Source organism: Saccopteryx leptura, chromosome 2, assembly GCF_036850995.1.
Source record: "Saccopteryx leptura isolate mSacLep1 chromosome 2, mSacLep1_pri_phased_curated, whole genome shotgun sequence".
In the NCBI taxonomy this organism is placed as follows: Eukaryota; Metazoa; Chordata; class Mammalia; order Chiroptera; family Emballonuridae; genus Saccopteryx; species Saccopteryx leptura.
This window is the reverse complement of record NC_089504.1, coordinates 141,605,943-141,630,901: the sequence shown is the minus strand read 5'-3', so window position 1 is coordinate 141,630,901 and position 24,959 is coordinate 141,605,943. Positions and strand designations below refer to the sequence as shown.

The following is a 24,959-nucleotide window of genomic DNA, read 5'->3' as shown; positions in this document are numbered from 1 at the left end:
TTCTGAATGAACCCCATTACTTGTCCTTGACTGATAACTCTTACTCCGTAATAGATAGTACAACTTTAGATATCTTCTTGTTATAATTATATTCTACATTTCCAATTATGAAGCATTTTTTCTTATGTCATCAAAATAAAGAATCTGACATTTTTAAATACCTCTCTCAAACAGCACATGTAAAGTTTTGCATCCAAGTTTCTGGACTTCATCATTGGCTGAAAATGTTCGCATGGCATCAAAAATTAATAAGAAAATATCGCTTTCTTCATCCAATATCAACAAAGTGATTTTACCTATATTGAAAAGAACAATATATCCCAAGTAAACAGCTGCTTTAACATTCAATGTGTTAATTTTAACATGAGGATGATGAATGATATTTGAACTTTTTATTTTGATAAACCACTTAATTACCCCAGATATTAGACCTCTTCCATCTTTCTAAATAAGATCAATTCCCAGTATACTTTACTATGTGATTCCCAGTGAATATCTGTAACCAAGACATCTTGCCTTTAATTCCTTAAACATATTCCTACCTGCCTCTTATACAACACTAGCTGAATATCACAAACAGGCTATTCCTGTTCCCTATTCTCATCAATAACACAATCACTTAATAGGTTCCCAAGAGAGAAACCACCAAGTCATCTTCCTTCTTCACATTCCCTTCATAGTCTCTGCCCAACCAAAAAATAAACTCATTACCAAGTACTTCAAATCGATCTCCTAAATGTCCTGAAAATTCTTTTATGAACAAGGCCCCTACATTACTACTGTGTTCAAGACCTCATTATCTCTTCCTGAATGCAAACACAATTGCTTATTTGCTGGGCTTGGCCCAAATTCTTACCTAGTTTATTCCCTGAATGATATTTCTAATCCACAATTGTACTCCTGCAGAGCTCTTGCTGAAATTGTCTGAGGCCTTCTCATAGTCCTCAGTGTGACGAACAAGACCCCTCACAAACTGCCTGCTTTACTTCATCAGTCCCATGTTCCTCCAGGCATTGCTGTCTCCAGACGTGCTCAAGTCCTTGCTGATCACTAAACATTTTCTTTCATATCTATTTGCACTGGCTCTAGCTGCATGGAAATGCCCTTGCCCTTTCCGACAGCAAATATACTGGTACCATAATTGAAGAAATAACACAACAGTACCTATTCTCTCACTAAAAACAGCAGTACTGGAACGGAAGCCGTGGTAGCAGTAGCAAACCCCGTAGAGTACAGAAAGTGTCAGATGCAGGTGGGAGCGCTGCACTCTAACACATGTAAACTCATCTCAACCCCAAGCGGTGGGGCAATCTCCACTGGAGAGAGAAGAAAACTGAAGGAAATTGAGAGACAAGTCACCCAGTGACTTATCTAATAAGAGACGGGGCTAGATTAAAACTTGCTCTATTCATGCTCTTAACTTCTACGAATGAGTTCAGCTGCTTTCTTCTCTATGTTCCTATGGTGTTCTTCACATGTCTGTTACAGCACCTTTCTTAATAAATTGAAATAATTTATTTAAATACCCTTTGTCTCTGCTTGGGCTGTCCAATTTGGTACCACTCATCACATCTAGCTTTTCAAACTCTAATGTAGTTAAATTAAATAAAACACAAATTCACTTTCTCAAACTTTGAATGTTCAATAGCTACCACGTATGACTAGTAGCCATGATATTGAAAAGTATAGATTTTCAACATTTCATTCATTTCAAACAGTAATACTGGACAGTGGTGCTGACCTGTGAACTTCTATGTTGTAGGAATTTCACTATATCTGTCTTATAGTTCTCCAGAAGTGCCTAATAACTATTAAATCAACTAATAAGCAGAACTATGAAAATGATTCATAAATTAACCTTTAATAAGTATCTGAAATAAATCTAAAATATATTAAAAACTTTCTTAGCAATGCAAAATTGTGAATGTTATGTGGAAGAAATTCAATTAACTAGTCTTTTCAAAACACGGGGCAAATGTTCTGTCTGCACACTGCTGACTTCAATATATTCCAGTGTTGGCAGATTTTTAAAATTCATAAACCCACAGCAGCTTCCTGTCCATTATAAAATGGAGAATGACCTTCCCTGTTGCATCCCCTGTCAGAAAAAGCTTCTGCCCTGGCCAGGTTGCTCACTTGATTAGAGCATCGTCGTAATACACCCAGATTGTGGGTTTGATCCCCAGTCAAGGCACATACAAGAATCAACCAATGAATGCATAGAGATGTGGAACAAAAAAATTGATATTTTTCTCTCTCTCATCTTCTCTCCCCAAAATCAATACATTTAAAAAAAAAAATTCCCAAGAATGAATTTAAGATAAGTCATGGTAAGAGAAGACTAGTTAGTAGAGTCCATTCTATATTTTAATAAATTTTATTTTAATATTAAATACTTTAATAAAAGGCTGTGATGACGTGGTGAGGTCATTCTGGCCTTTCCTTTCCCTCCTCCCTCATGCTCTGTCTGATCTTCACCTCCCGTCTTCCTTTCTCTCTTCCCTATTGGGTCTTTGTTACTAAGCGAGGTCAATGTACATGTCCAGGCCTGTGGTGCTGTCCCCACAGGCCTCTCAGCTCTGCACACACTATTCTCTGGACCTAAAGCACCCTCCGCCACTGTGAAGGACATGCCTTCCAAACCTTCCTATTTAGCTTCCCTGTCAGCAGCCTTGGTTCTTGGAACCTTACATCATAGCAGGTGTACATCACAGCAATGACCACACTATTTCAAGACATCAAGATTCTTTGTTTTCACATCCAGGCAGAGGATTCCTCAGGTAAAGACCTGCCACGTGGAATCAGACCCTGGTTCTACTACATACTGACTGAGGTCACCTCTCTGCCTCAGTGCTCCTCACCTACAAACCTAAAATAAAATACCTAGCTCAAGGGATGTTTGGAGGATGATGCTTTTAAAAAGGCATATGAAGTATTTTACCAGTGAAGCATTGCATCTATCAAACACTCAAGATCTAATACTATATATTTTTAAAGCATTATTATATGTCATACCCTAGAAAATAGATTATAGAAAACCTATTAAATCTATAATAAAGATATAATAATTACAACGACATGTATGAATAACAATCTAATGGGAATATGAAATGTGGGACCAGAATTTGAGAGTAAAGCTGGGGCTAGAAATATAAATTTGGGTGTAGTACTATGTAAGGTAATGTATGAAGCCAATATATTGGGTGAGATTTTTGAGAGAAAAATTTAGAGAAAAGAGAGAATGAGAAAAAAGAGACACAAAGAATTTGGGGAGTCATCAATATTTAGGTTATGTGATTAAACTTTAAAATGACATTAAAACACAGCAAATGGTTTAAATATTTTTAAATATGCATCAACATTATAAATATATGTGTATAGGCCCTGGCCGGTTGGCTCAGTGGTAGAGCGTCAGCCTGGCGTGCAGGAGTCCCGGGTTCAATTCCCGGCCAGGGCACACAGAAGAAGCACCCATCTGCTTCTCCACCCCTCCCCCTCTCCTTCCTCTCTGTCTCTCTCTTCCCCTCCCGCATCCAAGGCTCCATTGGAGCAAAGCTGGCCTGGGCACTGGGGATGGCTCTGTGGCCTCTACCTCAGGCGCTAGAATGGCTCTGGTTACAGCGGAGCAACGCCTCAGATGGGTGGAGCGTCGCCCCCTGGTGGGCATGCTGGGTGGATCCCGGTCGGGCACATGCGGGAGTCTGTCTGACTGCCTCCCCGTTTCCAGCTTCAGAAAAATACAAAAATATATATGTGTGTGTGTGTGTGTGTGTGTGTGTGTGTGTGTGTGTGTGTGTGTGTGTGTGTATTACCTGATGTTAGCAGGAGATCTAAGGCCTTCAGGCCAACTGTTGACAGGTTTACACTGGCATTATGAACCGTAAGCATTTTAATAATCAGTCTGTAATTAAAAAGATATTGAGCTCATTAAAATATAATACTTACATGTTTGCTTTTTTAGATATTGTTTTTTACTCACACATATTTTATTCATCTCCTTGTATTTCATTCCCTATGTTGAAGCTTATGTACTTTTTTCTTCCTGCAAACCCGAGCTACACTTATGACAATCAAAAGGGAAGCATTATGAAAGTATAAAAGTCATAGTTATAACTTAATATAAAAGTTATAATTTCTTCCTCAAAATGTTCAAATTGAGCTATTAATGATTTACACCAAACTCTGTATCTAAAATATCATGAGGAATTATATGCATCAAGAGATCAAGCCCATTTTGCATGTGATATAAATTTATAAATTATATGTAATGCATATTGATATATTAAAATATAGAGATGTGATAAAGCTGTTAGTTTGAATGTATAAATTAAGAATGCTTGAAAGTTTAAATAATTGATTTTTATTATTTTTGAAAAATAAATTGGCCCTGGCCGGTTGGCTCAGCAGTGGAGCGTCGGCCTGGCGTGCGGGAGTCCCGGGTTCGATTCCCAGCCAGCGCACACAGGAGAGGCACCCATTTGCTTCTCCACCCCTCCCCCTCTCCTTCCTCTCTGTCTCTCTCTTCCCCTCCCGCAGCCAAGGCTCCATTGGAGCAGGGATGGCCCAAGCACTGGGGATGGCTCTGTGGCCTCTGCCTCAGGCGCTAGAGTGGCTCTGGATGCCCCAGAGGGGTGGGGCGTCGCCCCCTGGTGGGCATGCTGGGTGGATCTCAGTGGGGCGCATGCGGGAGTCTGTCTGACTGCCTCCCCGTTTCCAGCTTCGGAAAAATGAAATAAATAAATAAATAAATAAATAAATAAATAAATAAATAAATAAATTGCTATTTACAATAGAAAATGAAGCTGGTATGTCAACAGTATTCAATTTGTATTTATTAAATTTGAGTCTCTGAGTTATAAATTCTAAAATATACAACCTTGAGTCTATTCTAACCCAGTGTTGTTTAGCTTTACATTGTTAGGCAGCAGCCACAGCTTCACTTAGATCCAAGAAATTTGTCACGTGGTCTCCAGTTGGTGAGGTGAGGAGGTGAGAGACCACATCCTTTGACACTTGTGGACTCTCTTTCTTCCCATGCTATCCCTAACTCTCCCTGGACCAGTCCCTCTATTCTAACTTTACCACCCACAGATTTCTTCTGCAGTACCATAAACTGTTGCAAGCAGGGGCAGAAATCCTAGAATATATGGAGAAATGTTTTACAATAATTTTTTTCTGGGAATAATATAATATGTTCCACTCTAAAGAGCAGTGTCTATTACGTTCACACTACTTCCAGCTTAAGGTAGGAGTGTAATAAAAAAACAAGAAATGAAGGATAAATGAATAAATGATCAAATGGGTGAATGAGTCACTGAATGAATGAGTGAATGAGACTCTCTGCAGAAATGTTTATGTATTTTTTTTCTTTTTGTGATAGAGACAGGAAGGGAGAGAAATGAGAAGCATCTACTCATAGTGGCATCACCCTGGTTGTTCATTGATTGCTTTCTCATATGTGCCTTGACCGGGGGTCTCCAGCTGAGTCAGTGACCCCTTGCTCAAGCCAGTGACCTTGGGCTTCAAGTCAGAGACCTTTGGGCTCAAGCCAGCGACCATGAGGTCATTTCTATGATCCCACGCTCAAGCTGGTGACCTCCAGGTTTCAAACCGGATCCTCAGCATCCCAGGCCCATGCTCCATCTACTGCGCCACCACCTCGTCAGGCACGTACTTTAATTTGAACAGATGGTTGGTACTAGAATATGATTAGATGCATTTTCCAACATTCCTTCAGGTTATAGATTGCTAACCTTTAGAGATCTTGGAAATTCTCAACCAAACCAAGAGATATATGACACTAAAATGATTAATTACAGCTATATTTTACATAATTCATCACTGAATGCTGTATACTTTAGAATTAACTAATAGAATTTCAGAGATTAGTATGGAGATGAGAACGTAAATCATTTGTAAATATGTCTTTTCAAAATATATTATAGATACAAGAAACTGAAGAACAGCAACAAGTTTATCAAAGATAGAAAAAGGTATAAGGACAGATATACTTACACAAAAACAAATAGGTCTTACTTGTCTAAATTTACAGTTATAGCTGATATCAATAATCAACACAAAAATGTAAAATTTTATTTTGCATACATTTTTCAGAAACAATATGTCATTGGGAGCAATATGCATTCACTTCTCCGTGTTAAAGGAAAGTCCCATTAGGTATAAAGAACACTAAAGTTAATGACAGGAGATAAGTTTTCAACTGTGAAAAACAAATTTATTCAAAATTAAGTTTCCTGAAAACAGATTTTTCTTCAGAAAACTTTTTCTTAACTAACTATAGCCAAATAAGTGATCTCATCTATGAAGTCATTAGAATGCAAACTGCAGTAACATAGCTAGTAAAATAGTTCTAAGATTTGTGAGGGGCAGATGTGTTAAAAGATAATTTCTTCTTTTCTCTTCATTTTGAAAGCTGTGGCTTAAGCTCGTTAAATATATATACATGAATATTCATAAATGTACTTCCTTAAGACAGTAAAGCATAAACTTCTAATTACTATTTACAGAACTAACTTTCTAGTTCCCACATTTTTTAAGAACTAGTGGTTTGGATCAGTTCTACAATGAAAAAAAAATGCTTCTTGGTTTGAGTTCATAAAGTGTCACCAAAAATCTACAACTTAACTAACTGTACAACTGTATTATTTATACTACTAAAATAATACCACCTTACATTTTACCTCAAATTTTAGTTTTCTAATTCAATTAGATAACATACTTCTGAGTTGAAAGCTCTCTATAAAAATAAACCATTGATTCAAAAGAAAATAATCTGTATTTTAAAGAATTTTACTATATTGACTTGGACTACAAATATAACAATATATCAAGAAAAGGGTTGTCTAATATAGAAAAATATTAAATGCATTTATTTTGACACATCAGTAATACTTACTGGTGAACACCAAGGACTTCCCAATCATGTCCAATATCCTGGGGTCCTGTTAAATTTTGCATTGTATTTGGACAAATTTCTATTAATTTGCACAGAAGTGACCAACCCACCTGAAAGCAAGAAAGCCAAATATTTACATTTTTAAAAACATGCTAATAGAACATTTTCAGTCAAACATGAATCTTTCCATTCTTAAATGAGCAGGTGAGCGGTAGACTACTTTTAAATAGTTATTTTAAAACAAAATGGTAACCTAAATTATTTCCTGAGAAAAGCAAGTCATATATTTAGATTACATATTATTCCAAAAATCATACCAGAATATCATACATAAAACATTATAACATATTTCTAAATAATGAAGGAAACAGATTTGTCTGTTTTCTAAATAAAAAGAAATAAAATAAAACACACAAAAATAGTTTTTAAGGATTTATCAAGATTACAAAGTGCAAGGAAGGCTATCCTCAGGCCTTAAGAATATTTAAGTCATAGCTACCTGACATGATTTCTTCCAAACATTTAGAATTTTAATAATAGGAAAAAAGTGAAGTGGTTTGGAATGAAGGACTAGGGAAGTTATGGTAAAGTGTAAGTTATCAGGAAAGCCTGCTTCCCAGGTAATGGAAGAAAAACTGGCAAGAGAAGTGGCATCACCGTCTGATGACAATGTAACATCTGTTACAGAAAATACAAAGTCATTATGAAATAGAGAGGAGGTAGAATTTTTCAATGAACCCCTCTAGAGTTCTTTAGAACATCTAAAAATGAGCAGACGGGGTCTAGATATCAAAATTGTTCCTAGGCCCTTTCACATTTCCAGATAGTATCTTACTGATGCATTTTAAATATATCTTCATTCCAAGACTGGATGCACTAGTGGAACTGAGTGAGGGGAGAGTCAAATGACAAGATGAGAAGTTTCTATGCATCCAATAAGGAATAAGAGCACAAGTTTCTCACTTGTTTACAAGAAAAAGGGGCATTTCACAAGATGATAATAATTATACAAGATCTCTTTACAATATCATTTCTGGGTCTTTTCAGGATTAAGCATGAATTGCTATACTCTGTCATTACTTCCTTTTACATACTTCCAAATTGCTTGCAAAGACAGCAATTTCTGCCATTTATTTTTCTTATATTTAAGTAGGACATCCTCCTCTGCGTAAGCTGAAGAGACATTGACAATCCAGCTGTCATAGAAACCGGCTATTTTTGTGCTTTCATAAAATACAGTGAGATTTTTCTCCCCCCAAGTATTTAAGAAAAGAACATTTGGAACAGTTTCTGGTGGGAAATAAATCATAAATCACATTGTATGCTATATTCATTTCTGTACCTTCATGGCTTTCTCCCAGAGAAAACCTGTTTTGTTTTGGTTGGGGAAGCAGCAGCATCAAAATTGCTTTCCAGAAAGGTTGAGGCAATTGGGCTTCTATGAATAGACAGAATTGCTGGCAACAAAGCAGGGGGAGCAATTGACCCATTAATCTATTCAATTAAAAGCTTATCTTTCAAAGAGAGAAGGTTCCATCCTGCACAGTTACAATACAATTAAATTGGTAGTTTCATTTTATTATTATAATTGTTCTATAAATTCAAGGATCTAAATAATGTACAATGGAAAAGACTCCAGCCCTGGCCGGTTGGCTCAGCGGTAGAGCGTCGGCCTAGCGTGCGGAGGACCCGGGTTCGATTCCCGGCCAGGGCACACAGGAGAAGCGCCCATTTGCTTCTCCACCCCTCCCCCTCTCCTTCCTCTCTGTCTCTCTCTTCCCCTCCCACAGCCAGGCTCCATTGGAGCAAAGATGGCCCGGGCGCTGGGGATGGCTCTGTGGCCTCTTCCTCAGGCGCTAGAGTGGCTCTGGTCGCAATATGGCGACGCCCAGGATGGGCAGAGCATCGCCCCCTGGTGGGCAGAGCGTCGCCCCCTGGTGGGCGTGCCGGGTGGATCCCGGTCGGGCGCATGCGGGAGTCTGTCTGACTGTCTCTCCCTGTTTCCAGCTTCAGAAAAAATGAAAAAAAAAAAAAAAAAAAAAGAAAAGACTCTAGAGCAGTGGTTCTCAACCTGTGGGTCGCGACCCTGGAGGGCGTCGAAGACCAAAACACAGGGGTCACCTAAAGCCATCGGGGTCACGACACACAGGTTGAGAACCGCTGTTCTAGAGGATTAAAGAAAACTATAATCATAGAGGATTAAAGAAAACTATAATCATCTTCATCTATTTCACTCCCTTACCTCAAAAGTTGAAACTGTGTATAAAGAGAAGTAATGTCAAATTGAGGAGCACAGAGAAACGGGTCGATGACTGGCAAGAAAAGAAGTTCCAGGACAGCTAAGCTAGCCTAACGACCAATTCTCTAAAGATTGTCATTTGTTAAGGAGCATGAATAAAATATGAAAAGACCTTGAAAATAAAAATTCAGTGTCTGGACTATCATGTTAAATGAATTCTAGAAACAAACCTTAATATTTCCTTTTGAAGAGTAATTTATCTGAACTCCTTAAATTCATCATTAAGAGCTTTCCCTTCAGAACTTCCAGCTAATTCACGATATAAAGCACGAAAAGATATCCATATTAATTACACCAGTAATTTGAAGGAAAAAACCCACTTTCTTTTAAGTGGAGTATTAAAATATTATTGATAGATCCCTTTTCACAATGATAATTAAAATTGATAATGTCATCATGCCTATCATGGCCGCTCTATTTGCTCAAACCACTGTGGTTTTTACTTGCATAAAAAGCTTCTAAATTCAGACAGCTAGTGGACTGTATGATGGGAAAAGATTCGGAAGTGTGTGAAGGCTTGAGCCTTGGTTCTGTGATCCTAAATGAACTGCTTACTCTGAGGAAAAACTAGCCAGCAAGATTTCTGAGAGGGCAGTAAGATGCAGGGAAGAATCAAGTGATGTCATATATATATATATATGATGCCCTTTGCAGATAATACATTAACACTAATCATTCTAGACCTTCAGATTACCAAATTAGCAACCAATTCCTTATTTCCTTACATACTCTGTCTCTGCTACCCACTGGGCAAGGATATTGAGTGATATTCATAACTACTCCAGGAAAACATGCCCAGCAGGTTTAGGCAATTCCTAAAACCAATAATTAGGTGGTGGGTATGTTCCAGGCTCAACTTGGTTCTCATACCTGGCACTGCCTCTTCTGCATCCTGCAGACCAACGCCCACCCAAAGAATGGCAATCAGCAGGGGTGACTCCACTAGGTACAGAATCTAAGGAACAGGCTTTTGAACACCAAAGCAGAGGCAAGTAAGAGGGGTGATGTGGGTGGAAAGCGCAATAGGCCAGCACTAAAAAGTGACTCAGATTTCCTGGGCAGAATTCAGACACTGGCTACTAAAAAAAACAGTGTCTCTATCATGCCTCCATCTTTTCAGTTTTGTTTGCTAACAGCCTGAAAGTCAACAGTCAGATGGTAAATATTTCATTTAAAGAATAAAAAAATCATTTATTTCAGATATAAATGTCCTTATATAAAAGAAGCTAGCTATATGGTTCACCCAGACTAAACTAGCTAGATACAGACATAAGCATAAAGATAAAGGTAGATAGATATAGATATAGATATAGATATGAATATAGATGATACAGATATAGAGATAGAGATAGAGATAGAGATAGAGATAGAGATAGAGATAGAGATCCAGATAATTCTTACATCTGTCTAGCCTCTCAAAGTAGGTATCACGGCTAAACCTCAATAAAGTTCAAAGTTCATTCTCTTTCTCATCAGGACCTTAAACGTCATTGACAACACTGATTTCAGTTCTCTAAATCTCAAAATCGACAAAGGAAGTTAACATGCTAGGTAATTTGTTTTGACTGTAAATCATCTTTAATTATCTTCTTGGGTCTCTTTTTTAAAATATACCGAATATATTTAGCAAATTTCTGGGTCTCCTATGATGTAAATTCTAAGTTTCACTTCTACATTCATTTTTTATGAAAACATTTGAAAAGTATAAACATATAGAGGTTATCATAAAACATTAATTTCTTTAGATAATACAAGATATACTACAATTAAAGGCTAGAATTCTGTTTTCAAACTAAAAACAAAATAAAACACCTTAACCCTATGAAAGTTTGCAAGTTACTTCGTTTTAATAAGTATTATTAATTTTATTACTGTTAAGTATTCCCATTTTGCGAACTATTCACAATGCTTTTATCTCCAGAGCACGTTGTACATGGAAAAGATTGCTTAAGTGATATGATTTAAATACTGATGAACGCATCATATAGCCGATAACAGAACTAACCCGTTCTTCTTCCCTTCCCACCAACATCCATATTGGCAGTCAACTGTATAAAGTTATTTATTAAAGGAAATTAGAGAGTCCTTTTACACCGTTGTTAACTTTTAATAACGATTTGACAACGCATTCACCTTAAAATCACAGTCAGAGGTTTGTCAAACCGAATATCAGAAATGACCCAGAACTCTTTCTGGGTATATAACGTTGACAGGAAAAAATCAATTTCCAAGTGAAGTGGAAATGGACGAAATGAAAACTCCTTTACCTGCTGCACACAAGCGACTCTCATATACGAGTCTAAGACGATCAACAAAGGCATGTGGACATTCTTGCCTTGAAATAACTTGGAGGCTGGAAAAGAAGGAGGTGGAAGGGAAAAAAAAAAAAAAAGCAAAGTCACTATTCACGGTGGCAACCCCTTTAAGTCTGAAAAGGAGGGGCTGGGGGGAGCAAAAGAAATGAGCAATGCTTTTATCTCCAGAGCAAGTCCTTCCTAGAATTCTCAGCTCCTTTCTACCCTAAGGAGTCGAGGCTGCCGCTTCCCAAGAGTCCCAGGTTTGCGCAAAGAGCGGAGAAGAAAGTTTGCAAGAGGTGCTGGGGGAGGGGGGGGCGGCAAATAAAGGAACAGTTTATTTGCAAATGATTACCGTTGTCAGCGTAGGTGAACACCAGCATATCCTCCAGAATTTGGACCAGCGTCTCTATCTGCTTTCCTTCCTGGAGATTGTTCAGCCTGACTATCAACTTCTTCAAAGTTTCCTCGTCCTCCTCCTCGCACCCCTGACAGCTGCCACTGGCCATGATGGACCCTGTTCCCAGCGGGCCGCCCCTCCCGCACCAAGGCCGGCTGCTCCGGGCAGGGACAGCGGCGCGGGGCCGCCGGTCCGGGGGCGAGCGCGGCTCACAGCCCACAGCCCACAGCCCGAGCTGCCCGCACGCCCCGTGCGCACCCACGCCCGCCTGTTTATGAGGAAGGCGGAGGCTGCCCCGCAGCGCCGCCCTGCCCGCCCTGAGCCCTCCTCCTCTGCCTCCTCCTCCCCCACCCAGGCCCCGAACTGAGCTCAGTGGCCTGCGGGAGCTCGCCGCGGCAAGGCGCTGCGCCGACGGGCTCTGCGAGCGGCGGGGAACCGCTTGAGCGGGCCCGGCCGGCTGACCGTGACCGCGGGCCCCGTGCGGACTCCGTGCGGACCCCGTGCGGGCCCTGGCGGACCGGATCCCAGCGCCCCGGCGGGCTGGCCGGGAGCCAGGCAGGAAGAAACTGACTCAGCGGACTCCGCCAGTCCCAGGCCTGGAGCCCCCGCGGCGGCGGGCGGGGCGCGCGGTCCTGCAGCGCGGCGGGGGCCACGGCTCCGACCCGCTGGCCTGGGCTCCCTCCTTTTCTGGGAACCAGAAAGAGTAAAAATGAAAGCGGCCTCCAATCTCCAGATCTAAGAATAGAAATCTGGGCGTTGGGAAAAGGAGGACACCGCCCAGTTGGCCCCTTTTGGAAAAAATATTCTTTTAGAGTTCCCCCTATAGGAAGATGAGTAATTTCCCCTCAAGGATGGAGAGAAATTTTTGCAATCAAAATATCTCCATCTAAATTAATACCTTTCTATCGTAGCTGTGACCGTTTGTAATTTAAACGAAAAGAAGAAAAAAAAATTTTTAAATAAAACGTTTCCCTGTTAGTTTTTCGAAGCTCTGTTGGCCAAAGGCCACTAAAATTAACTTTTGAAAATTTGAGTTTGCACTCAGTAGAATCCTGATTATTGGGACACAAGAGAAACAGGGGGTACCCTGAAATGAAAGGTGAAAGATACAAACCTAAACATTGTCCTCTTGGTATTCAAAATTGCAAGTATGAGGTCTGTAACCCTCAAGTTAAAAGAAAAACAGTAGGAAAGTAATGTGTCTTTTTCAGAAAGAGAAACCTGCAGGAACTAACTCGTCAAGGTTAAAGACATCCATTGCCTTCAGATAATTTGTTCTCGATGTCATTTATGAAATAGAGGTTTGGACGGGAAATTTTAGTATTTCACATTTTTAAGTGGTTTGTTTTCAATTCTGTTTCCTCATCCTTGATGTCAGTTCTGAAATAAATAAGACAACCACTTCTCTTTCTTTTATTAATGAGGAAATGGATATTTCAAGCTGATAGAAAACTATTGTTGGAGTCACACAGATAAGTTGAGGACCATGACTTAAACCCAGGGAGCTCTCCTAAAGCCAAGCTAAAGGTTCTTCCCACTTCACCACTTTCGTCAAGATGAGCCAGGCTCCCTTAATACATTAGGTTGGTAAAATTGCAAATTTAAATTCAACCTGGATACTGTGGATGTGCTTTGTTGTCATAAAGACTTCTTATCTTTTACAGACTTACACTAAAATATTTGTAGTGAAGATGATACAATGGTTAGGAATTGCTTCAAAGAAACCCAGTGGTGGGGAACACGGTGAAATGGGAGGATGTCGAGATGAAACAAAACCATTTTTGAATTGATAATTGTTGAAGATAAGTGATGGGTTCATGTGGTCTATCATACTATTTCCCCTGCATAAAATTTTCCATAGTGAAAACAAACCAAAATCTCTCAACCTTCTCATCTTTATCATCCTTGCAATATATCCTTTCCTTACTGGTTTCTGAACACGTTTCGACTTCTGACAAGCATTCCTAGCAATTAATTTCCCTTTCATTCCTCCATCCTGAAGTTCCTCTGCATCAGTTTCTCCTTCTCAGTGTTCCAGATTATTATCTTGCAAAAAATCAAAACCTACCTTCCTCCCAAAGAAAACTAAATCTAGCCCTGGCCGGTTTGCTCAGTGGTAGAGCATCAGTCTGGCGTGCAGAAGTCCCAGGTTCGATTCCCGGCCAGGGCACACAGGAGAAGCGCCCATCTGCTTCTCCACCCCTCCCCCTCTCCTTCCTCTCTGTCTCTCTCTTCCCCTCCCGCAGCCGAGGCTCCATTGCGCTAGAGTGGCTCTGGTCGCAACAGAGCGACGCCCCCTGGTGGGCAGAGGCGTCGCCGCCTGGTGGGCGTGCCGGGTGGATCCCGGTCGGGCGCATGCGGGAGTCTGTCTGACTGTCTCTCCCCGTTTCCAGCTTCAGAAAAATACAAAAAAAAAAAAAAAGAAAACTAAATCTAAAAAGGTGTCTCTTCCTCAATTCATTCATCATGTATTGTCTGTTTATTGTTTGCTCTCTGTTAGTCAGGCTAGGAGTAAGCAATGTGAAGACCTGAATTCTCTGTTGGGAGCATTTTCCCGCAGTACTACGGTAGTAAGTCAAAGTATCCTCTTAGCTTTCAGAAATATTAATTGATTGACTAAAATCCAAGACTTATTAAGTCTTCAGGGTATTAACAAGACAGAAAAGGAAGGATACAGATACAAATTCATGATAGAAGTAGTGTCTAGTAGAGAATAAAATGGTGTCAGAACACTTGGCTAAATTCCTGGGGAAAGAATAAATAAAATGGACATTGCTAATTAAAACAAACACCAAAACAAATTCCAGATGAATTTAAGAATTATAACTATTTCTCAATCACTGGTTCGTGGACTGGTCTACCAGAAATTTTGAGCTGGTTCACAAAAGAGTTAACCACCATGATATTGTATGAAGATTATAGACCTAATGATCTTAGTCAAGTTTGCCTTTGCTTGGGGTGATTTCTGCCTTAGCGGTCCCTGAAATAATTTTCCTATTTTCACTGGTCCCCAAGTGTAAAAAGATTGAAAACTACTGAGTTAAATGAAAATAACTTTAAAGAGAAAATATAGATTAATAGTTATTTAATCTTGGTATAGAAACCATAAAAACTAAGAAAGAAACCACAGAAGATTGGTATTTCTGACTCCATAAAAATTTTAATTTTCTTTGTAAAAAAAATAATAATAAATAAAACAAAAGCAAATAGCAAACCAAAAAAAAGTTTCAATACATTTAACAAAAAACAAGTATCCTTAATCTTTTAAGAGTTTTTACAAAGTCGTTGGGTAGGGGAGACACCCCATACATATCCAAGGAGAAAAATGGGTTAACGTTGTGAACAGGAAATTTGCTGTGAATGGACAATAAGTATAAGAAAAGTATGTTCATATACAATATGAATATAGTATATTCAATATACAAAAATTGTGTTCCTCAACTTCAGTAATGGTTATAAAATGTAATTTTATGTGTATTTATGTGTGTGTACAATAAAAACAAGAGAGAAAACTTGAAAGCCTATCTAAAAATATTTACAAAACTTTAAGAAAAAATTATTAAACTATATTAAAAGACATTAATAAGGTACAAATAAACAGGTCATATTAATTAATGAGATTAAATATCAAAAAGTATCACTTGTCCACAAATAAAAAAAAATGCAAATCCAATGGAAATCTCAGCAAAGATTTTTTGTTATAGATTTCAACTAGAATAGCCAAGACATTTTTGAAGAAAGACAGAGCAGGAGAATTGCCTAGTTAGACATTGATTTAGGGGTTTCTACTAGCTTTTATCAATTTCCCAAAGAAAGAAAAAGTCCCCCAATCACATCTTTCTGTTAATTAGAAAAATGTGCCCCACCTTGCAGGCAGACAGCCCTATGCCATGATGTACAAAGCAGGAGTTGGAATTCAGACACCACCTGCCCCTTAAACCTGGTGAATGTGTAGATTATATAGAGAAGGTATGTGGGCCTTTAAGTCTAGGGGCACATAGAACCAGGCCAAGATTGCCATGCGCTCTGGGAAAAGGCTTCTTAGTGGAGAGACAACCATGCTGTTCCTGACTTCCTCTGTCTTGAATTTTATATATTCTTTTAAACTTTCCATTATCAGTTATAGTACACACTTATACTAGAGCCAAACTAGGGTGAATAGAACTGGAAGCATCACCGATACTGAAAACAATCTAGGTCAATCCCAAAAGTAATAAATCAAAAAGAAAAATTTTTGATAGAAAAATAGAATAAAATCTTCTGCTGCATTGGCAGTCAAGGCAACCATCTTCTCAAAAGGAAATATTAATTTAGCCCTGTTCAATCCTAAATGCTTATTGATCAGCCACTATCTACTGGGAAGATACTTATAAGCTAGTGAGACTAGCCCCTTTTCTCCGACTATCTACTGCCAAATACTGCCAAGATGAAAGTTTACATAGGATATAATAGAATAGAACTAATAGAAAGGACACCTAAATATGTCAATCTCTTGCTGACAAATTTCTTCTTTGACTCAATCCAATTGTTGAAAATTGGCAGATATAAACTGAGAAAGTTCCTGTCATGTTTACCATAGAAATATTATTGTGTTGAAGAGTCCTTCAAAAAGAAATTTTAGAGTTTAAAATTGGATAAAGGCATCAAAGAATATCTTGATGAATAATATATTAGGCATCAAGAAATTTTCACCTTCATTTTTCTGACTTGGAAGAATAAACAGAAGAAAATGAGAGGACATTTTTATACAACATGTTAGTACAAATGTTGCAACTGAAAGATAAATCTCAATGATAAAACATAATAATGATAAATTAAAACAAACATCCAAAGTGGGATTTTATCATCAAAATATATTACATCCTTTAGGAATGTTATAGCAAGCTCTCTAAACACAAGGCTAAAAAAAAAAGAATACTAAAAATGTAGTCCCAGGGGAGTCTTACAATATAAAAATACACGGTTTTGCCATATTCCATAGCAGAGCTCTGGAAAAGATGAAAAAGGTAACAGAAGTCTGCTAGCTGCAAAAACTGTATCAGGTGTTTTTAAATTGCTACATATCCTGCGCGCGCGCGCGCGCGCGCACACACACACACACACACACACACACACACAGTCTATAAGTGATCCCAAAGAAGAGTAAAAACTTCTTTAAAAAGCTAAAATTGCAATGGCCCAGCACTTGCTACAGCAGAAAGAAGGAAAAGAGAAACCATAGCAAATGTCAGCCTAACCATTATAGAGTGACCATGCTTCTCTGGTATGTGACATTTGTTTGTACTTCTGGCTCAAGGGCATTATGTAAACGTCCTGGGTAGACGCAAAGCCATTGTCCTCAGTGGTCAGCAATGATGATGCAGGGTAGGAAGGATTTCTTGTTACAGTTTAGATGGCTACCTAGGAAGTAAAAGGGGGGATGGGCAGTTGGAAATAAAGGGAGACAGAATTTACTGAGCGCCTAATGAACCCTGCTTTATGCAAGATATTTTACATATACAATTTATTAAAGCTCAACAACCTGAAGAGGCTGCTATTGCTCCTATTGTTCAAGAAATAGTGTTAGAGAAATTATAAATTGCCTACGTAAGAGGTTCACAACACATAACTATATAACTTTGAGTTTCAAAGACATAATTATATAACTTTGATACAATTCTTACCAGGAAGACTGGGCCATCTAAAGGCAGAATACAGAGTGATACACCCAACAATGTGACAGGTCTGGGACCCAGATCAAAATAGCAATAATTGTTAGAATTTTCTTTGGCTGAGAGCATAATGGAACCACAGATAAGAGTCTCTCCAACTTTAATTCCTGTCTTAAAAACAACAAAATAAGAAGTGTTGTTTTCAAAATTGGTAACTAAATTTGGATTCATACACAGTTAAGTTATACACCATAAAATGTAATCCACATGTCATTGGCCACACCAGACTAGGGGTCCACAGTGACTCAAAGTAGACAGGCAGCAATTCTTGGGAGGTGTCATTATCTGCTCTGGGCCAACATCAGGCCCTTCATGTTCTTCCAAACATGTCTGGGTCCCCAAGATGTATATCATATGTACCCTCAAAGTATTCTTTTGTCTACCATGTGAAAACTTAACTTTACTTTTTTCTTCTTTGCATTGATTGGATTATAAACACCATGATACTCCATGATTTTCTTACTCCTATATCTTCAGAGTTTAGCCAAGTTCCTTAATTCACAAAAATGGTCAATGAGTACTAAGCAAATGGAAAATTGTCTGTTTCTGTCGCAGCAAAAGGAAGACAACTGTTGCTGACCACAGGCCGGAGGGCACCATGGGTTCCTGCTGCTAAGCCAGGGAAACCATCTCCCAGTCCCTCCAAATCATCAGCCTTGTCCTTTCATTGTGGCCAAATGCTGCTGATACCAAAGCTGTGCCCTCTGTATGCTGTGACTACCCCGTAAATGATATTAATGATACAGTGATTTTAATTTTTCTTTACCTGATTTGTTGTTTCATGCCTCAGGCTAGAGGACAGTCTTCATGACAGACACTGTACTAGTCTCAGAAACAACTCTTCCCTCTGAATTTTATCCTCTTGTCTTTAAAATAACCCTGTCTCCATATTTCTTTTTTCTCTTAGAATAGCCATTTTTAAGCTTTTTATATATGTATTTATTATATATAAGCTTGCAATATGAATACATGCATATGTATGTATATACATATATAATATATAGCAGTGGTCCCCAACCTTTTTTGGGCCACGGACCGGTTTAATGTCAGAAAATATTTTCACGGACCAGCCTTTAGGATGGGACGAATAAATGTATCACGTGACCAAGACAAGCATCAAGAGTGAGTCTTAGACAGATGTAACAGAGGGAATCTGGTCATTTTTTAAAAATAAAACATCGTTCAGTCTTAAATATAAATAAAACGGAAATAATGTAAGTTATTTATTCTTTTTCTGTGGACCAGTACCAAATGGCCCACAGATCAGTACCAGTACACAGCCCCGGGGTTGGGGACCACTGATATATAGCATATATAGTGCATATCACCGGTTATTACATAATATATAATTATAATATATAAGTATATATTATATACCATATAGTACCCATATCATATATTGAAATATTAGAATTATATAATTATATATAATTCATTATAATATAATGTATAATTATATATAGTTTTCATATACATATATGTAATCAGGGTAGGGAAAAAGTAAGTTTATAGTTGTGAGTATGCAAAACAGAGTATATTATTGTATTATTATTTATTAGTTATTATATTATTTTCCATAAGAACAACTGTAAACCCACTTTTGCCACACCATGTATGTATATATAAATTTATCAGATGTGTGTGTATTTGTGTGTGTGTGTGTGTGTGTGTGTGTGTGTGTGTGTGTGTGTGTGAAGGAAAGAGGAAAGAGAGGAAAAAGCCTTAAAATAGAATGAGTAGGTTTGGGGTTTTAATTTCCAGATGTTCCTTTCTAGAAAGTGGTGCTCCCTGTAGCTTGTACCTGAGGGAGTGGTTCTGATCTTTGCCCATCTACATTACCTCTGGTCCTGTGCCTATGATTACTTATGTCCTGGACAATCTAGCCCAAATCATTGCCTAGGTACATCAAGAAGAAGCAGGACTTTGTAATCGTCATTGGAGATCATTTTGGATTTTTGCTCTCAGTGCTTTTCCTTCAACTTCCATTTCTAACTATTCAGGCCCTTTGTGTTTCTTGCCCAAGATCTATGAAGCTCAGAGGAAGATTCTTCCCCAGCTTTGTTCTTCTAAGGCTGTTCCAAGTAAGAGATAAAGCTAAGTGCCAATAAAAGCGAGGTGTTATCTGAGGGGAGAGGCAGTGGGAGTGGGGGAAGTCAGATTTCCCCCAGATTTTGTTCCTAACTGAGGAGTAGGAGAACTGGGAGGCTTTGAAGCAAAGCAGTTCTGCGTAAGGGAAAAGGCTGACTTCCCTCCGGTCTTCCCAGCAGCAGCTCAGATTCCTGACCCCCTATGGAACCCAAGAGGAGAGATGGCAGGACTTCTGCATGCTTGGGCTGGAAGGAGAACCAGAAGAAGCCCAGAGTTCATTCTGCCATTTTCTGAATCACAGGTAAACCTCTGATTCGTTGCCGCCCCAGGAAAGGCTTCAGAAACTGGATTTCCCGCTGTGCAGTGGAACGCTGTTTGGAGTTAGAACCCAGTTCATTTAAAGAAAGTAGTGATAATGTTGACACAATCAAGTGTTCCATCAGAGATGTACTTTTATTATTAAGACTTTTAAAATTTTAATGTTTCCTCAATGAACTCATTCATTCAACAAATACTTATCGAAGGACATGTAAGTGCCAGACATTCGGGATAAAATGGTGAACAGAATAGACATGCCAGGGTTTGTAGCCCAGCAATAGAGTAGGCTCATAAATACACTTAAATACAACGTGCCAAGGATGATGACAGGGTGAGTTAATTTCATCAGGGGAAACACAGGGGACCCCTTATCTCAGACCTGAGAAGTCAGAGAAGACAATGTCTACCCAGAAAGCGGCCAGGAGGGGAGAGAGTGCAGTGAGTACTGGAGAAAGGAAGATAAACATGGAATTCAAGGTGGGAGTAGCTAGAAGTAACTCCATAAAGGACACCAAGGCCCAAGTCACTGATAGCCTCGAAAGCCATGTTAAGGGATTTGGGCTTTTCAGTGACTGCTCCAATTTTTAATAGCTAGTACAAAATTTACTTCAGTTTCAAATGTTTTTTTCCCCTCCCATTGCGAGCCTAGTGGCTACCGCTACGGGTTTAGCAGGAATTACCTCTTTGACTTGTAGTGGCTGGTTTATGGCTGGTTTAGAGCTCTGTTTCTCTCTTACTGATCAGTAAGCCGTGAGGGAAGTTTTGTGAGTCACGAGTGCGTTTCACCAGAAACGGGCAGTTTCCAATCTATTATCTGAAAATGGCCCTTCCTTGCACAGGATTCCCACACCTCTGTTTTGCTTCCTTTGTTGTAATATCAGAGGTCCCCACAATTGCAGCTGCTCAGGTCTGCTTCTGTCTAAAATAAGGAAGAGGAAATTCACTTCTACTTTCAATTTAGATTTACCTCATCATTCTTCATTATTTCAGTTCTGAAAATGAGCCTACATTCAAAAACTAACCAGACTAACTGATTTACTAGGTGAGGCAGAAGTCTTAGAACCTGCCAGGAACAACACAGGCCCACGGGCTCAACACTGATGGGTGATTTGCTCAAGGGGAGGATAGGGTAAGGCTTCCTAAAGTAAAAATCATATTAAAGATATATTTTCTTTCAACTATATGTCACCCACATTTGGAAAATTAAAGAAAGCTTAAACATGAACTTTGTTGTCACTCATTCAAAAGCAAAGGATGTTATCTTATCTATAGCTAAAATTTTCCACTTTCTAAGGGCTGCAAAAATCCCAGTGAATGCTTTACCTGTTCAAGGAAGTTAGATGACCAAACCATTATTATTTAGATGAATTTATATTTGCAGCATGCAACAGTTATAACTTAAAATCTAAAGAAAGTTACAAACATTGGAGAGAAGACAATGGATGCAAAGAGATCTCAAACCACTGTTTGTACTCCTGAGTGGCAAGCAAATTTTTATTTTTTTTTATTTTTTATTTATTTATTTATTTATTTATTTTGGGGTATTTTTCTGAAGTTGGAAACGGGGAGGCAGTCAGACAGACTCCCGCATGCGCCCGACTGGGATCCACCTGGCACGCCCACCACGGGGCAATGCTCTGCCCATCTGGGCCATTGCTCTGTTGCAACCAGAGCCATTCTAGCACCTGAGGCAGAGGCCACAGAGCCATCCTCAGCACCCAGGCCAACTTTGCTCCAATGGAGCCTTGGCTGCAGGAGGGGAAGAGAGAGACAGAGAGGAAGGAGAGGGGGAGGGGTGGAGAAGCAGATGGGCGCTTCTCCTGTGTGCCCTGGCCAGGAATCAAACCCGGGACTCCTGCACGCCAGGCCGACGCTCTACCACTGAGCCAACCGGCCAGGGCCGCAAGCAAATTTTTAAAAAGTCAACCTATACAATAATCTCACAGCCAGCTACAGAGTAAAATCAGTTTATGAGCTGATAGGCTTTTGTATTCATTTAACTTGGTAAGTTATCTAATATCTATTATATTTGAATTTCCTCAGCTTGGGTGAATTCTATTTGGAATCTATGACATGGACTAATAAAGAGTTTATGAAAATGCCATATTTTCCCAGCTCTGTAATGTTCAGTAGTGCCATCTAGCAGGTCCTCAGAACAGAGGCTGATACTATACAATGTTGTCTAATATCCACAACCATGTGGCCTGTTCTCTGAGGGGTCCAGGCAGCCTATGGGAGGGGCCTGCATGGCTATAGATATTTTATGTGTTTCAATTCCTCCTCCTTGAAAGCCAGTAAGTGAACGGTTTTGTTGAGGTCACTGATGTACATTAGCAACTCCTCGATTGCAGTTTTGTCAGGGAGCCATCACACAGCCTGGCCCTCTTCCAAGATAAGGGACAAGACAGAATGCATAACGATGCAGCATTGCTGTGTGACACAGAAAAAGCTGAGCTTTAATCCACAAGTATTTGCAACTTCATTGTGACTCTCTTAATGTGCGTTCCATTTAAATCAAGTGTTTGAGGACAGTGTATCATGTGGCCTCTTACATTAATAAGCAGTGGAAAAAGGGGGAGAAAGTTCTTCCATTCTGATAAAGTCACAAGCTTTATAACCTCTGGACAAAACAGCTGGAAACTAGCAGTTTATAGAAAATTAAGCAAAAAAAAAAGCTAATTTAGATTTATAGAAAAGATGAATGTTATAAGGAAATACATAATTATATTAGAACATTGTTTACATCATTGCTCCGCTAAAAAGGACCATTCTTTCTAAAGCTAAATAAAAATAGAGAACTTCCAATTAAACCAAAACCAACAAATATCCTGAGACTATGTGACAAAAGAGATCACAAAGTAATACACTAGTCACAGTGTTCATCTCTACCACAGATATCTAACTTAACAGGTTTAGAGATTATCATTTACCTGAAAGGTTATAAGTCCCTCAAACACAGTTTTACAAAAGTGGATCTACTAGTAACATTAAAATAATACTTGAGAACATCAAAACTTATCAAAAATTTTTGTGACAAAATTAACAATAGCAAAAATAACATGGGCAAAATACCTAGAACATTATCTGAAATATACTAAAAATGGTTGTGTAGTTGTTATGTATTAAACCTGACATAGTTCCAAGAAAAACTAAGGTCACTTGACAAAAACATGCAATTATTTACATACATTTTAGTATAGATTACACTACTGAAGACAATATATCATGAATAAAGCATAACTGTATGAATAGGTACTTAATATTTTTTTTTTTTGTATTTTTCTGAAGTTGGAAATGGGGAGGCAGTCAGACTCCCGCATGCGCCCGACCGGGATCCACCCAGCATGCCCACCAGGGGGCGATGCTCTGCCCATCTGGGGCATTGCTCTGTTGCAACCAGAGCCATTCTAGCGCCTGAGGCAGAGGCCATGGAGCCATCCCCAGCTCCTGGGCCAACTTTGCTCCAGTGGAGCCTTGGCTGCAGGAGGGAAAGAGAGAACAGAGAGGAAGGAGAGGGAGAGAAGTGGAGAAGCAGATGGGCGCTTCTCCTGTGTGCCCTGGCCGGTAATCGAACCCAGGACTCCTGCACGCCAGGCTAATGCTGAGCCAACCAGCCAGGGGCAATAAATTTCTTTTTATTGTAATAAATATCTACTGTAAAGCTTATCCTAAAAAGGAGCATGCAAATTATCTATATTTTAGTGACTAATCTTCAGAAACTTTAATCAGTCCTAGCAATTCCTACTCTTGTATTAGGAAACATTTTAGTAAACATAACTTAAAAAACAAACTCATAAGTCTGTGAGTAGAAAGACACATTATTACTGTGGATCTTAATCAACTGGAAAATCTTAAAAAAACACTTTTACTTAAATAAGCTTACTGATGAAATAAGTTTTTATAGTGTACCTCCTTTATTATAGGTAATGTGATAGGTGTTGATGATTTAAAAACAAACAAACCATGAGCTCTGCTCTTAAGAAACTCAGAATATCTCCCAGTTTGCTAATAGGAATATACGTCAATGTCTAATAAGGCAAATAGTTATTATTTACCAGTCTTTTGTAAATTCTGGGTAGGTCATAAGATAAACAGAAACAAGAAAAAGTGAGTATTTTAAAGAGCTTCACTATTTGCAAGTTATATCTTTATGAGTCTAAAGAATTTAAGTGAGTGATTACAAATCTTTTAAAATTATTAAGAGTTTACTAAAGTGATAGAATACAAGTTTTATGTTTAAAATATAGTTTACAATAGAACAACAGTAAAAGAGTTTGTAAATATAATAGAAAAAATTTTACATAAATAACTACAAAAATAATAAGTGAAAAATAATCCTGGGGATTAACCTAAAAATAAATGTGTATAGGGTCTATTAAACATATTAATATACATATATACACAGAAAACACCCTTAACTTTATTAAAGTACATGATGAGATTGGAATAAGTGGGTATCTCATGTTTCTAGATGAAAAAAATTAAATACAACAGAGCTCTATAAAGATATTAGTTCATCCAAATTAATTTATTAATTTTATATAACTCAGGCCCTGGATGGTGGCCCAGTGAATAGAGCATAGGCCCTGCATATGGACATCCTGGGTTTGATTCATGGGGAGGGCACACAGGAGAAGCCAACCATCTGCTTCTCTGTCCTTCCCTCTCCTCCTTCTCTCCTTCTCTTCCCACAGCCAGTGGCTCAATTTGTTTGAGCATGGCCCCAACCACTGACAATAGCTCAGTTGGTCTGAACATCATCCTCTGGTGCTAAAAATAGCTCAGGTGATTCAAGCATCAGCCCAAGAAGGGGGTTGCTAGGTGGATCCTGGTCAGGGAGCATGCAGAGTCTGTCTTACTATATCTCCCCTCCTTAAAAATTTTTTTCACTTAAAAAAAACTTTTTTAACATAAGTCCAAGAAAAGTCAGTGG

General features: G+C 38.8%; 1 protein-coding gene across 2 annotated transcripts in view; it reads right to left on the bottom strand.

Moving 5' to 3' along the window:
- The window catches only part of LRRK2 (leucine rich repeat kinase 2), a 141,909-nt gene extending 129,320 nt beyond the window's left edge, over positions 1-12,589 (bottom strand). Inside the window, exons 1-5 of one of the 2 annotated variants that reach the window (XM_066368965.1) lie at positions 11,865-12,589; positions 11,483-11,568; positions 6,917-7,026; positions 3,813-3,901; positions 162-296 (exon numbers count right to left, since the gene is read on the bottom strand). In XM_066368965.1, the coding sequence (XP_066225062.1) occupies positions 162-296; positions 3,813-3,901; positions 6,917-7,026; positions 11,483-11,568; positions 11,865-12,018 (574 nt within the window). In that variant the 5' untranslated portion in view covers positions 12,019-12,589. Of the gene's footprint in view, positions 1-161; positions 297-3,812; positions 3,902-6,916; positions 7,027-11,482; positions 11,569-11,864 lie in introns of those variants that run through there. The other variant, XM_066368966.1, reaches the window with a different exon arrangement.
- Between the last annotated feature and the right edge of the window lie 12,370 nt (positions 12,590-24,959).